The 15543-nt window shown below is 35.6% G+C and overlaps 1 protein-coding gene across 1 annotated transcript; it reads right to left on the reverse strand.

Annotated features, from left to right (window-relative positions):
* Nucleotides 1-384: 384 nt before the first annotated feature.
* On the reverse strand, nt 385-1341 carry LOC114608505 (olfactory receptor 4A5-like). Its single transcript, XM_028752466.1, has one exon. It carries the CDS (start codon nt 1339-1341, stop codon nt 385-387), a length of 957 nt encoding a protein of 318 aa, XP_028608299.1.
* Nucleotides 1342-15543: the final 14202 nt, after the last annotated feature.

Raw genomic sequence — 15543 nt, forward strand, 5'->3', positions numbered from 1 at the left:
TAACAGACAGACTGACGAGATAGAGAGAGACAGAGACAGAGAACTTGCAATTAATTGAGAGGGGGAAGAGGGGAGACATAGTTTGAAGGTCATAGCAGACAGGGAAACCATGATCAAAATATATGAACAAAATTAAAGAAAATTATTTATTGAAAAATGAAAAAATATAGTATGCAATTCACTAAACATGGCCAAACAATTAGCTAATTAATGAATGATATTATATTCAGGCAGCTATATTACTTACAAAAAAATTTCACAAAGAATAACAATATTTGAGAATTACATTCATAATACCAGTAGTTTAACAGTGTCAAGTGGTAGTATGAAACTTCAAGCAGAAACTCATGTTACAAGTGTTTATTTGAGATTGTTGCCTAGTGTTTAGTAATATAAGCAGCAAGAAAAAAGCCTTATTCTATTCGGACTTAAAATTTTTTGTAGGAGCTTTTCCATAGAATTTTTCATCTCTGTATTCCTCAAAGTATATATTAAAGGATTCAACATGGGAGTAACAACAGTATAAATTACAGTGATGGACTTATCAATAGGAAAACTAGAAACAGGTCTAACATACATGAAAATACAGGGAACAAAAAAGAGAAAAACCACAGTGATATGGGAGCTGCAGGTGGACAGAGCTTTGCGCCTCCCTTCCTGACTGTGGTTCTGGAGAGATCTCAGGATTATTGCATAAGAGAGTAGGAGTAGGATGAAGATGACTATACACATGGCTCCACCATTAGCAATGACAGTGAGGCCAAGGAAGTAAGTGTCAGTACATGCAAGTAGCAATAGTGGATATATGTCACAACCAAAGTGGTCAATGATATTAGGACCACAGAAAGGAAGATTATATACAGCAAGAATTTGAAACAAAGCATGTGCGAATCCTCCCACCCAGGCCATCACCAAGAAGAGGATACATACCCGTCGATTCATGATGATCAAATAATGCAGTGGCTTACAGATGGCCACATAGCGATCATAGGCCATTGCCACCAGAATGACAATGTCAACACCACCAAATAAATGCTCTATAAAGAGCTGGCTTATACAAGCTCTGAAAGAGATGGTCTTTTTCTCACGGAGCAAGTCGACAATCAACTTGGGTGAGATGGCAGTGGAATAAATAGCATCCATGAATGACAGAGAGGCAAGGAAGAAGTACATTGGGGAGTCCAAGGAGGGGCTGGCAATCACTGTCCCTACAATGAGCAGATTGCCCACCATTGTTGCAATGTACATTAGTAAAAACATAACAAATAAAGCTTTTTGCCCAGCAGGATCCTGAGTGAAGCCCAACAGGACAAATTCTGTGACATTGTTGCTCTGACCCATTTATTCTTCTATCAGGCTTCTTTCAAACAAAGAGCTCAGGAGAATATGACTTTCCATGCTCTATTAACAAGACCATGAGTCCATTCTGTCATGGGGCATACAGTGTCTTTACAGTAGTTAACCAATAGTAGGCATTTAATAAATATATACTGAGCTTTATCTTGTAACAATCTCCATTTGTTTTCTATTAATTAATCTCTGAGTGCTAAGGTTATCAAAATAACAGTGGATCTCTAGAGAGAAATGCAGATAGAGTTATCTCTGTTGCCCATAAAAAGTTATTTAAAATGATTACTCCTTGGCCTTGACAGACTAACTGAACATAGAAAATGTTTCTTCTAAAGAAACTTGAAAATATTTGTGCCACTAAACCCTGAGTTAATAAACGAAGAAAGAGCAACTTTTCTAGATGGTAATATCTGTGAAAAACATTTTAATATTTGAACTTGTGTGGTATCCACATAAGTACTGGTCATTGAGAATTCACATCAAGTGTATTATATTACACTCTTCAACATAGACACTGCACCTCACAAGATAATTTTAGTTATCATATGTGTCTCACTTAATCTAAAATTAAGGAGACTTTTGAATTGCATTGAACAATTCAAATATTATTCAGATACTATTACCTGTAACTTGTAGGAATTGCTTCATCCAATTGTCATATTTTACTAGTTATAGTTCCATTTCATTCTTGTTTATATATTAATTAGTAACACAATCTCTCTTTGCATCCTGAAACACCTGGGGATTTGATAGTATTTCAGAATTTTTACCAGTCTCCCAATCTCTAGTGGTCTGTACACTGTTACTTCTGACCTCTTTCTTTTTTCTTCTGCTGTAATTTGTTTTACACATGTATACAATATTACTAAATTTATCATGGCTTTGTGAATGATACTAATAATTTAAAATAGATTTTAATAACTACTGTGACCAAACGGTAATCTAATTATATTGTACATGGCGTAGCAAGAAAGAGTCTGAGAAATACTTGGATAGAAAAGGAGCATTGATAAAAGCTGTGGATCGTGAAGTCACACACCTGGTTAGAGCATAAGGTGCATTTCAGATAGTATCATGCTGATCTTGACCATCTTCGTAAGTCTTCCTCTACTTCTCATTCACTAGGTGTGCCACAGTGGCTTCCATGTTATCCCTGTCCAAGAGTAGTCTGATAGTGTTCTTATTTTCCTAGGGAGTACCTAAAGCACGGCTCAGCACTTCAGATATCTCAGGGGTGGCTATGATTACTATTTTTGGATGTTTCACTGTAAGCATCAACTGAGAATAAGTCATGAGATATATGCAACAATTTAAATGTAGTCTTGTTTTTTTTTTAAAGGCACATAGTGCATTATGAATGACTTTCTGGATTGAGATAAAAATTATATATCCTAGATATTATGTTTTATTATATATAATAATTTACTCATTATATACAAAATACTATCAATACTCACCTGTGGAGAAATATATTCAGACAATCAGCAGGCAAGAAAATCCCATTTGCATGGACTTGGTATCAGAGAAAGACATGTGCAGATTCAGAACTGCTTAAGAAGCATGTGAGGTACATCTTATAGATGTCTCAGTTACATCTCTCCTTCCATCTGAGTCAGAACACCAACACTGCTTTTTTTAAGCTTCCAAGTATTATAGGCATGTCTGTCACAGAACATGGGAACATCACATATCATGTCCAATTTGGTCTTCTACATTTCACTTTCTACACAATTTAGTTGCATTCAGTATTGATAAATAATGGTTTTTACCAGGCCAAATCTTGTAGTGTCAAGTGGGATTATTTATACAGTAGAAAAAACAGAGTACTATTCTAGACTTACGTATAATATAAATTATCAAAGAATTCATTCTATAAATACAGAAAAATAAAATGCCTACTTTCATTTTGAAATACTGTTATCATACTTCTAGAAAAATAATAGTTCAACCCAGTTACTAAAATCATGTCATTTTTCAAATATAGCCTTATATTTTAAAAAGTGCTTTCCCCAGCAATGAACTTTTGTCAGCCATTAAAGTTATATCACTTGCCAAAAACACAGATATAACTGGAAATAAACACATCACTCAATTTAACTCACTGTCAAAAGGAAAAATATTTCACTTTCTCTCATTTGTGAGTTTTACACTTTCAGTAGATACATAAAATCATGTATCCCAGAAGACATAAGAATGGAAGGGAAACAAACGGAGCTTGAAGTGAAGAAAGGAGGTGAAGAGGGAACATGGAAGAGGGTGGCAGCTCTAATAGCAACATATACTCTCATGAAAATATCTTATATAATCCAATAAAATAAAGGTCTTTATATACCCTATACAGTACTACATGATAAAAATCTCACAAATGTCTGTGGTAGGTGATGTAACTTTTATGTTTTTTCTATTTACATATAATAACATATTCTTTGGACAATTTCAAAATAAACACATAAAATACAACACCATGTAATTGAAATATGAGAGATATATTTGTGTATACATAAAGCACTTGTGATAATACAAAGTTTTTATTTTTCCAATTTCAACATATCTGAAGTGATTATGCATTCTAGTTAACAAATCACATAAAATAAATGTCTCATAAACTGAAAATCATAAATAATTGTCACTTATAAAATATAAGCTGTTTTACTTGCTTTCTGGCAAAATGAAACATAACCTTCTCCTCCAAAATAATTATGTGACACTAATAGCAAATATACTTGCAGTTTATAATTAATTTGTGTAGCCTCTTAATTTTCCCAATTTAAATAATTTTCCCAATTTAAATAATTCCTATGAGAGTATATGAGTTAAAATAACAACCGTATTTCAATCTACACAGGAATATTAACAATTTTGGTTTTGGTCCCATGAATTCACAACATGCTGCTTATTTTTATTTGAGAAAAATTCAAGGTTCTTTTGCTGGCATATCATAAATTATTTCTTGTATTTATTTGCCTTCATAACACAGATGACATCCTATGATCACTCAATAGATGAGGAAATAGCACCAAGAGATTGCAGAAAATACATTTCCTCAAAATTTCATATTATCTCAGTTTTACTGTGATTTAAGAGCATCCAAGTTAAAACTTAAATACAAAATCTTTAAATTTAATTTCAGAACTTACTATTAAAAGTAAATAGATATTGTCACCTTCTAAAAATATTCTTCATAAAAATACAAAGATGTATTAATTTTACATGTATAAAAAGTCTGCCTAATAGTTAGAAATTGTCAATCCTCTTTATATGGTAATGTTTAAATAAAAACTCACAACCATGAAATTAATTATATGATTTTTTTTCTTTTGAGTCAATTGTATTAAAGGCATGAAAAAGGTCTTAACTTAATAGAATATAGCAGAATCCACATAGATCATAAATAAGCCAGGTACTCAACAAGAAAAATCAATGGTTTAAATTACTAAAGCATTATTGGTGAAAGTTTCTCATAACTATAGCTAGAAGCCTTCAAGGTCTATCACTCAGACAGACTCTCCACAAAATCCTTTCCTTTCTTGTTAAAAATATGTCTCTGTATGAAGAACACCCCAGAAAGCTGAAAACTTTCACAGGCTGCCAGAATCAATATTAAAATAATAAAGGACAGGATACATAAATAGTTAAATACCAGAGACTTCTTGGGTCATTTGATCAGGAAATTTTTTTCATTTACATTCACAATTCTGTTTATGGCTCTTTTGCAGCATCACTGTTTAAATAGACAAGCTTGTTAAAATATTTGGAACAATTTCAAATGAGATAATCTCTTTTGAATAGACTTATTTTCAATAATCCCTAGAGGCAAAGGCATTAAGTCATGCCAAGAATGAGTAGCTAATGGCCAAGTTGATTTGAAAAAATTATAATAAGAAAATAAAATTCCAAGTATATTAATTAAGAAACTATGAGACAATGTTGAAGTAAAATACTTAAGTAAGGCAGGTGATATTTAAAACACCCAAGAGGAGGAAGCAAGCTGAGTCCCAGTTCCCAGCATCATTCCAGCAGAGAATAAGTCCTGCACTGGCAGAGAGAGGATTACGTTGGGGACTTACATTCTAATTGTGGGAAAGACAATGTTTCTGCTATTTTGCAGGTATGAACGCTTTTGATGCAGGTCTTAAATTTTGTGACATAGAACTATAACTTTGCAGTAGAGACTGTAAAAGAAAGAAGGACCTGGGAAAATGTTTTTGCAGACTCTTACAGACCTCAGATGAAAGCTCAGACTATTATACCCTGCAAAATATTCAGTAATAATAGATGGAGAAAACAAGATGTTCCATGACAGAAAATTTAAACAATATATATCCACAAATCTAATCCTACAAAAGATTCAAGAAGATCCAAACAAAGGAGGCTAACAACATCCAAGAAAACACAGGAAATAAATAATGCTATACCAGCAATCAAAAGAAAGGGAAGCATGTACACACACACACACACACACACACACACACATGCACATGCACACACACACGCACATACACTACCACCACAAATATCTCTCAATATCAATGAATTCAATTCCCCAGTAAAAAGACACAGGCCAACAAAATGGATGTGAAAATGGGATTTATCACTGTGCTGCATACAAGAAACCCATCTCAGCAATAATGATAGACATTAACCTCAAAGTTAGAAAAAGTTTTCCAAGCAAGTGATCACAGGAAGCTTGCAGGAGTAGTCATTCTAATACTTAATAGGATAGACTTCCAACCAAATTTAATCAAAAGAGGTGGGGAAGAATACTTCGTATTCATCAACAGAAAAATTCACTAAGATGATGTCAATTTTGAACATTATGCCCCAAATGCAAGGTCATCCACATTCATAAAAGAAATGTTACTAAATATTTAATTGCATATTGATACCTACACCTTAATATTGGGAGACTTCAACACCCCACTCTCACCAATGGACAGGTCATTGAGACAAAAACTAAACAAAGAAATAATGAAACTAAGAACATAAAGAGTCAAAGAACCTAACAGCTAACTACAGAACATTTCACCCCAACACACACACACACACACACACACAAATAAACCATCTTCTCAGTAATTCATGGAATCTTCTCCAAAACTGACCATATACTTGGTCACAAAGGAAGTCCCAGCAGATACATGAAAATTGAAATAACTTCTTATATCTTATCAGATCGCCATGTATTAAAGCTGGACTTCAACCACAATAGAAAGCCTACACACTCATTAAAACTAAACAACTCTCTACTAAATGATCACTGTATCAGAGAAGAAACAAAGAAGAAATTAAAGACTTGCTAGAATCCAGAAAAAATGAAAGTAGAACATAACCCAAACTTATAGGGCAAAATAAAAGCAGTACTAACAGAAAAGTTCATAGCAGTAGTTGCCTTCATAAATAAATAGGAGAGGTATCATAATAACAACTCAAAAGCACATCTGAAAGCTTTAGAGCAAAAGAAAGCAAGCATACCCAGGATGAGTAGATAGCAAGAAATAATCAAAGTTGGGGCTGAAATCAATAAACTATAAATAAAGAGAACAATGCAAAGAATAAATCAAACCAAGAGCTGCTTCATTGAGAAAATCAACAAGATAGACAAACCCTTAGCCAAACTAACAAAATGGCAGCAAGATAGTATCCAAATTAGCCAAATCAGAAATGAAATGGGAGACATAACAACAGACACTGAGAAAATCCAAAGAATCATTAGGTCTTAATTCAAAAAGCTGTACTCCACAAAATTTAAAAACCTAAAAAACATGGATAATTTCCTTGACAAATACCATTTACCAAGTTAAAATCAAGATTAGGTAAACAATCTAAATAGTCCTACAAACCCTAAGTGCTGGGGCCCAGCCCTGGCAGGGTCTTCTTTCTTGTCTCTTCTTGAGACAGCAGAGAGGAAAGAGAGTCGGCACAGGGTAAGACTTTGTCTTACAAGATACGGAGGTAAGACTTTGTCTTATGAGCTATCTAGGGTTGTTGTATAATGATAAAAAGTTTACTTATCTAAGTCTTAGTTACTATGCTACTGTAGCTGACCTACCTTCTGTGTTCCTCTGAGACTAGAAACTGCAGTCTCTGGCACTTAGCACCTAAACAGCAGGAGATTAATGGGTTAATTGCTAGAGACTTTTCCCTTTAGTCTAGATGCCTCTTACTTATCCAGCTAGGGGAAAGTTTGGAGCAATAAACTACTGAACCAGTAGAGAGTAACACTTGCAGAAGGAAAAACTTCTACATAAGCAAATATGCATAAGCCCAGATAAATTCATATACAAATTCACACATTTGTACCTGCATTTATACATTTCCATTCAAACCAGTTGGGGCCAGCTTGCATGCATTCTCACAGTTACATACTTATACACACACATGCACACATTCTCACAATTACACACACACACACACACACACACACACACACACATCCATACTTACATATGCATATGGGGTAAAAGACCAAGCATAGGTGCAGAAAGAAGAAAAATGAGCTCCATCTTTATTACATAGAGAAAAAAACTTCTACCCTTCTAATGCTAAATGAATTAAACTCAAGTGTGTAAGAAAAAAGTTTTGTTTCTTTTAATAGGATTAATCCTGCCTTATTGTTAAGAAAGGACCTGTTCTGTCCCATGGTAAGAAGAAGCTGCCTGCTCCTTCTGCTCTCTGAAGCTTCTTTTTTTCCTCTTTCTGCATTCTGCACATTGCTCTCTTACTTTTTTATGTTACCTATAGTTTCTCAGTTATCCCACTCTTCATTTTCCTTCTAATCTTGCTGTCTCTTCCTGCTCTGATGTCACAATAATTCTCTCACTCTCAATGCCTTTTCTCCCAATGCTACGCCTATACTTCTAAGTTCTTCTTAAGTTCAGTTCTGTCTAAAAAGTGTTCTGTCTAAAATCTTCTCCTCAGTCCATTTCCCTCTGAGACAGTATTCTGTGTCCTCCATGCTTATACATCTTTTGAGTATACATGATCACATGGTAAAAGTTCACCACAAGTTCACACATAAAATTCAAATCATAAATTGAAATAGAAGTTTACAACAGAGAATGTTTACATTTATATCCATTAGGAGTAATTATACGGCTAAACGCCCATCACCTGTCACAGCTCCACAGGTTCATTGAAAGTTGAAAACCATAACTAAGCTATTAGTGAAGTTTTGTATAGATAAACCAAGTCAATATTTTATCTTCTGCCCTAGAACCTATAATAAATCATTAGTTTTCTTTTTATGACCTTTGGTTAATTGTTTTACAATCTCTTGGAATGTGCTCTGAGTAAAGAGAAACTCTGGTTACTATCTAAGAGGCAATTAACTGGTGACACATGGGAGACTGACAGTTCTCATTGCAGTTTTGACTATCATTAAAGGATCTAATAACAGTCCCACTATAAAAGAGCTTAATAATCACTGATATAATTTTAGGAATTCTTATAAAATCATCAATAATAATTAAGAAGTAATCTATTTGTCTACATAGCATCACTTCACCTTCATAGATCTGCAGAGATGTGATTTAAAGTGGTGGGCTAATACCTAGTGATTGCTATGTATGTCTAATAACAACAAAAAGGCATATTAATAGCAGGGACCTTTCCTAAAATGAATTCTCTTTTGCCTTTCTTAGAGAAAAAAATCTGTCGCAGATTATATTCGAAGCAGACCATCTCAGGAAGATCACCTGCTAGTTATTAGTTTGTCCTATGATGGCTCCTGACCTAAGGAAATAGAAGCAATTGTTAAAATTCTTCTAACTAAAAAAAAAAAGGCCAGGGCCATATGGTTTTTGTACAAAATTCTAACAGACTTTCAAAGAAGAAATGGTACCAATGCTTCACAAAGTATTTCACAAAATAGAAACAGAATATACTTTGCCAAACTCATTCTATAAGGCCAGAGTAGCCCTGGTACCTTAACTACAAAGACTCAACAAAGAAGGAGAATTTCAGGCTAATTTCTCTTATGAACTTTGTTGCAAAAATACTCCATCAAATGCTAGCAAACTGAATCTAAGAACATATCAAAAACATCATCTACCATGATAACGAAGGCTTCATCCCATGCATCCAGAGATGACTCAATATGAAAATCATTGTAATCTACCATATAAGGAAACTGAAAGCAAAAACATATGATCATTAGATGCTATAAAAGTCTTTGACATAATCTAACATTCCATTGTGTTAAAAGTCTTAAACACAATATAGGCTATATGCAGAAAGTCAATAGCCAACATCAAATTAAATATAGAAAACAGAAAACAATGCCACTAAAATCAGGAACAAGACAAAACTGTCCATTCTCTCTGTAACTCTTCAATATAGTTCTTGAAATTCTAGCTAGAGCAATAAGACAACTAAAGGAAATCAAGGAGATACCAAATGGAAAAGATATCAAAGTATCACTATTTGCAGGTGATATGATAATATACAAAAATGACTCCAAAAATTCTACCAGAGAACTCCTACAACTGATAAACACCTTCAACAGGGTAGACAGATACAAAATTAACCAAAAAAGTAGCCTCTCTTTATACAAATAATAAGTAGGCCAAGAAAGAAATTAGAAAAACAACACCATTTATACAATAGCTACAAACAGTATAAAATATCTAGGCACAACCCTTTACAAGCAAGTAAAAGAGCTTTACTACAAGAACTTCAAATCTTTGAAAAGAGAATTTGAGGAAGCTATCAGAAGATGGAGCCTTTTGGCTTGGGCAGACTCCCAGCTTGTCTGCTCCCATGAAGACTCTATATCCTGACCCATCCTAGAGGAAACACTGCACTGAGAGCATCAGGTAAGAACCCTCCCCACAACCCTACACCCTAGAGCTGCAGCTGGGAGACTGGGGTACTCAGGACCCATCAGCCACCCAAACCCTGCCCCTCTGGAATACCATGCCCCTTCTGCCTCTTGCCTTTGCCTGGTCCTTTTGGCTGGGGCAGACTCCTAGCCATTCTGCTCCCATGAAGACTCCATATCCTGACCCATCCTAGAGAAACCACTGCATTCAGAGCAGCAGGATTTCAGGATCACAGAGGCAGCCTGAGTTCCAGGAGCTCTTCTACCCAGAAGCACAGGAGCACAGGATCACAGAAACAGCTAGACTCTGAGGAGATCTGACACAAGCAAGATAGCTGGAAAGAGAGGCTCCAATCAGAGACAGTGAATGCAGGTAGCACTAGAGATAACCAGATGGTGAAAGGCAAGCACAAGAACATAAGCAACAGAAATCAAAGTTACCTGGCATCATCAGAGCCCAGTTCTCCCACCATAGCAAGTCCTAGACAACCCATCACACCAGAAAAGCAGGATTCAGATTTAAAATCACTTTTCATGATGATGATAGAGAACTTTAAGAAGAAAATAAATAACTCCCTTAAAGAAAAACAAGAGAACACAGGTAAACAGGTAGAAGCACTTAAAGAGGAAACACAAAAATCCCTTAAAGAATTGCAAGAAAACATAACCAAACAAGTGACAGAATTAAACAGAAACAATTCCGGATCTAAAACCTGGAAGTAGAAACAATAAAGAAATCACAAAGGGAGACTACCCTGGAGATTGAAATCCTAGGAAAGAGATCAGGAGTCATAGATCCAAGCATCACCAACAGAATACAAGAGATAGAAGAGAGATTCTCAGGTACAGAAGATACCATGGAAAACATTGACACAACTGTCAAAGAAAATTCCAAGTGCAAAAAGCTCCTAACCCAAGACATCCAGGAAATCCAGGACACAATGAGAAGACCAAACCTAAGTATAATAAGTATAGATGAGAGTGAAGATTCCTGATCAAAGTGCCAGTAAATACCTTCAACAAAATTATAGAAGAAAACTTCCCTAGCCTAAAGAACAAGATGCCCATAAACAAACAAGAAGCCTACAGAACTCTAAATAGATTGGACTAGAAGAGAAATTTCTCCTCTCACATAATAGTCAAAACATCAAATGCACAAAACAAAGAAGGAATATTAAAAGCAGTAAGAAAAAAGATCAAGTACCATATAAAGGCAGACCTATCAGAATTACACCAGATTTCTCACCAGAGACTATAAAAGACAGAAAATCTTAGACTGATAACATACAGACCCTAAGAGAACACAAATGCCAGCCCAGACTACTATACCCAGCAAAACTCTCAAACATTATACATGGAGAAACCAAAATATTCCTTGAAAAATCATATTTACACAATATAGTTCCACAAATCCAGCACTTCAAAGGATAATAAATGGGAAACTCCAACACAAAGATGGAAACTAAAACCTAGAAAAACCAAGAAAGTAATCTTCCAACAAACCCAAAAGAAGAGAGCTACACAAACATAATTCCACCTCTAATAACAAAAATAACAAGAAGCAACAATCATTTTTCCTTAACATCTCTTAAAATCAATGGACTCGATTCACCAATAAAAAGACATAGACTAACAGACTGGATGCAGAAACAGGACCCAGAATTTTGCTGCATACAGGAAATGCACTTCAGTGAAAAAGACAGACACTACCTCAGAGTAAAAGACTGGAAATAATTTTCCAAGCAAAGCGTCCCAAGAAAGAAGCTGGAGTGGCCATTCTAATAGCAAATAAAATCAACTTTCAACCAAAAGTTATCAAAAAAGATAAGGAAGGATACTTCATACTTGACAAAGGAAAAATCTACCAAGATGAACTCTCAATTCTGAACATCTATGTTCCAAATGCAAGGGCACCCACATTCATAAAAGAAACTTTACTGAAGCCCAAAGCACATATTGCATCTCACAAAATAATAGTGGAGGATTTCAACACCCCACTCTCAGCAATGGACAGATCAGGGAAACTGAAACTAAACAGAAATACAGTGAAACTAACAGAAGTTATGAATGAAATAGATTTAACAGATATCTATAGAACATTTCATCCTAAAACAAAAGAATATGCCTTTTTCTCAGCACCTCATGGTACCTTCTCCAAATTAGGTATATAATCGGTCACAAAACAGGCATCAACAGATACAAAAATATTGAAATAATCCCTTGCATCCTATCAGATCACCACAGTCTAAGGCTAGTCTTCAATAGTAACAAAAACAATGGAAAGCATACATACACAAGGAAACTGAACAACACTCTAGTCAATGATGACTTGATCAAAGTAGAAATAAAGAGAGAAATTAAAGATTTTTAGAAGTTAAAGAAAATGAAGGCTCATCATACCCAAACTTATGGGACACAAATGAAAGCAGTGCTAAGAGGAAAACTCATAGCTCTAAGTGCCTACAAAAAGAAAGTGGAAAGAGCATACACTAGCAACTTGACAGCACACCTGAAAGCTCTAGAAAAGAAAAGGAAAGGAAAGGAAAGGAAAGGAAAGGAAAGGAAAGGAAAGGAAAGAACAGGATAACTAATACAACCCTGTACAATAAAAGAACTTCTGAAGGTATCACCACCCCTGATTTCCTGATTTCAAGAAGTACTACAGAGAATAATAATAAAAGCTACATGATATTGGCATAATACCAGCCAGATTGATCAATGAAATAGCATTGAAGATCTAGAAATAGTTCCACATACCTACAGACACGTTGACAAAGAAACCAAAACTATATAATAGAAAAGAGCGAATGTCTTCAACAAACAATGCTGGTCTAACTTGAGGTTTACATGTAGAAGAATCCAAATAGATTTATATTTTCAGCCTGCACAAAACTCAAGTCCAAGTAAATCAAAGACTTCAGCATAAAACAGGATACACTAAATCTAATAAAGAACAAGTGGAAAACTGTCTTGAACACATTGACACGGAAGATAACTTTCTGAATAGAACACCAATTGCTCAGGTACTAATATCAACAATTAATAAATGGGGCTCATAAAACTAAAAATATGTTGCAAGACTAAAGACACCATTAATAGAAATGAACAGCACTTTCTACTCAGCAGCAAACAGAAACTTCTCTAAAATAGACCACATCCTGGGGCACCAAACAAATCTTTACAAATCCAAAATGTTGAAATCACTCCCTGTATATTTTTCAGGATATAATGTACATAAAAAATTTTTAAATCTTAATATTGACAGAAACAACTCTAGAAAATATACAAATACAAAAAAATAAATAATTTTTTGCTAAATGATGAATAGGTCAAGGAAGAATTCAAGCAAAAATAAAATTAAAATTAATTTGGAATAACCAAAACCCCAGGATATCGAAAACTAGTCTCAACGATGAAAGAACTTCTGGGGAAATCACCATCCCTGACCTCAAGCTGTATTACAGAGCAATTATGATAAAAAAAAACTGCATGGTATTGGTAGAGAGACAGGCAGGTAGATCAATGGGATAGAATTAAAGACCCAGAAATGAACCCACAGACCTATGGTCACTTGATTTTTGGCAAAGGAGCTAAAACTATCCAGTGGGGAAAAAAAAGACAGCATTGTCAACAAATGGTGCTGGTTCAACTGGCAGTCAGCATGTAGAAGAATGCAAATCAATCCATTCTTATCTCCTTGTACAAAGTTCAAGTCCAAGTGGATCAAGGATCTCCACATAAAACCAAATACACTTAAGCTAGTAGAAGAGAAAGTGGGGGAAGAGCCTCAAACACATGGGCATAGGGGAAATTTTCCTGAAGAGAATACCAATGGCTTATTATCTAAGATCAAGAAACAACAAATGGGACCTCATAAAATTGCAAAGCTTCTGGAAGGTAAAGGACACTGTCAATAGTACAAAATAGCAACCAACAGATTGGGAAACATCTTTACCAATTCTACATCTGATAGAGGTCTAATGTCAAATATATACAAAGAACTCAAGAAATTAGACTCCAGAGAACCAAATATCCCTATTAAAAATGGGGTACAGGGCTAAACAAAGAATTCTCAACTGAGGAAACTCAAATGGCTGAGAAACACCTAAAGAAATGTTCGACGTTCTTAGTCATAAAGGAAATGCAAATCAAAATGACCCTGAGATTCCACCTCACACCAGTCAAAATGGCTAAGATAAAAAACTCAGGTGACAGCAGATGCTGGCATGAATGTGAAGAAAGAATATTCTTCCATTGTTGGTGGGATTGTAAGCTGGTATGACCATACTGGAAATCAGTCTGGCGGTTCCTCAGAAAATTAGATATAGTAATACCTGAGGACACAGCTATACCACTCCTGGGCATATACCCAAAAGATGCTGCAACATATAACAAGGACACATGCTCCACTATGTTCACCTCAGCCATATTTATAATGGCCAGAAGTTGGAAACAACCAAGATGTCCCTCAACAGAGGAATGGATACAGAAAATGTTGTACATTTACACAATGAATTACTATTCAGCTATTAAAAACAATGACTTCATAAAATTCTTAGGCAAATGGATGGAACTAGAAAATATCATCCTGATGAGGTAACCCAGTCACAAAAGAACACACATGGTATGTACTCAGTGATAAGTGGATACTAGCCAAAAAGCTTAGAATAGTCATAATACAATTCACAGACCACATGAAGCTCAAGAAAAAGGAAAACCAAAGTGCAGATACTTCAGTTCTTCTTAGAAGGGAGAGCAAAATACTCATAGGGGGCAGATGTGGGAGGGGACTTGGGAGGAAGAGTGGAAGGGGAGGGGAAAAGGAGGCAGTATCAGGTATGGAAGAAGATAGGAATGATACACAGAGGGCCAGGAAATTGAACAGAGTTGTGTAGCACTAGAGGATGGGGAGTTGGAGGTAGCCACTAGAAAGTCCCAGATGCCAATATTGTGGATACCAAGAAGTGTTTGCTGACAGGAGCCTGATATAGCTGTCTCCTGAGTGACTCTGCCAGAGCCTGACAAATACAGATGGAGATGCTCACAGCCACCCATTGAACTGAGCACAGGGTCAAAGAACTAAAGGAGTTTAAGGGGTTTTCAACCCCATAGGAAGAGCAACAATATCAATCTGGCAGACCCCCTCCCAGAGCTCACAGGGACCAAACCACCAACCAAAGAATGTACATGAAGGTACCTATGGCTCCAGCTTCATATGTAGCAGAGGTTGACCTTATCTGGCATCAAAGAGAGGAGAAGCCCTTGGTTCTCTGAAGATTTGATGCCCCAGTGTATAGGAATGCCAGGGCAGTGAAGTGGGAGTTGATGGATGGGTGGGTAAGTACCCTCATTCAAGCAGGGGTAAGGAGGATAGG

The sequence above is a fragment of the Grammomys surdaster genome, unplaced genomic scaffold (assembly GCF_004785775.1).
Source record: "Grammomys surdaster isolate TR1022 unplaced genomic scaffold, NIH_TR_1.0 125919, whole genome shotgun sequence".
NCBI lineage: Eukaryota > Metazoa > Chordata > Mammalia > Rodentia > Muridae > Grammomys > Grammomys surdaster.

Coding starts and splice junctions, on each gene's coding strand:
- LOC114608505 (XM_028752466.1), bottom strand. CDS start 1,341: ATGGGTCAGAGCAACAATGTCACAGAATTTGTCCTGTTGGGCTTCACT.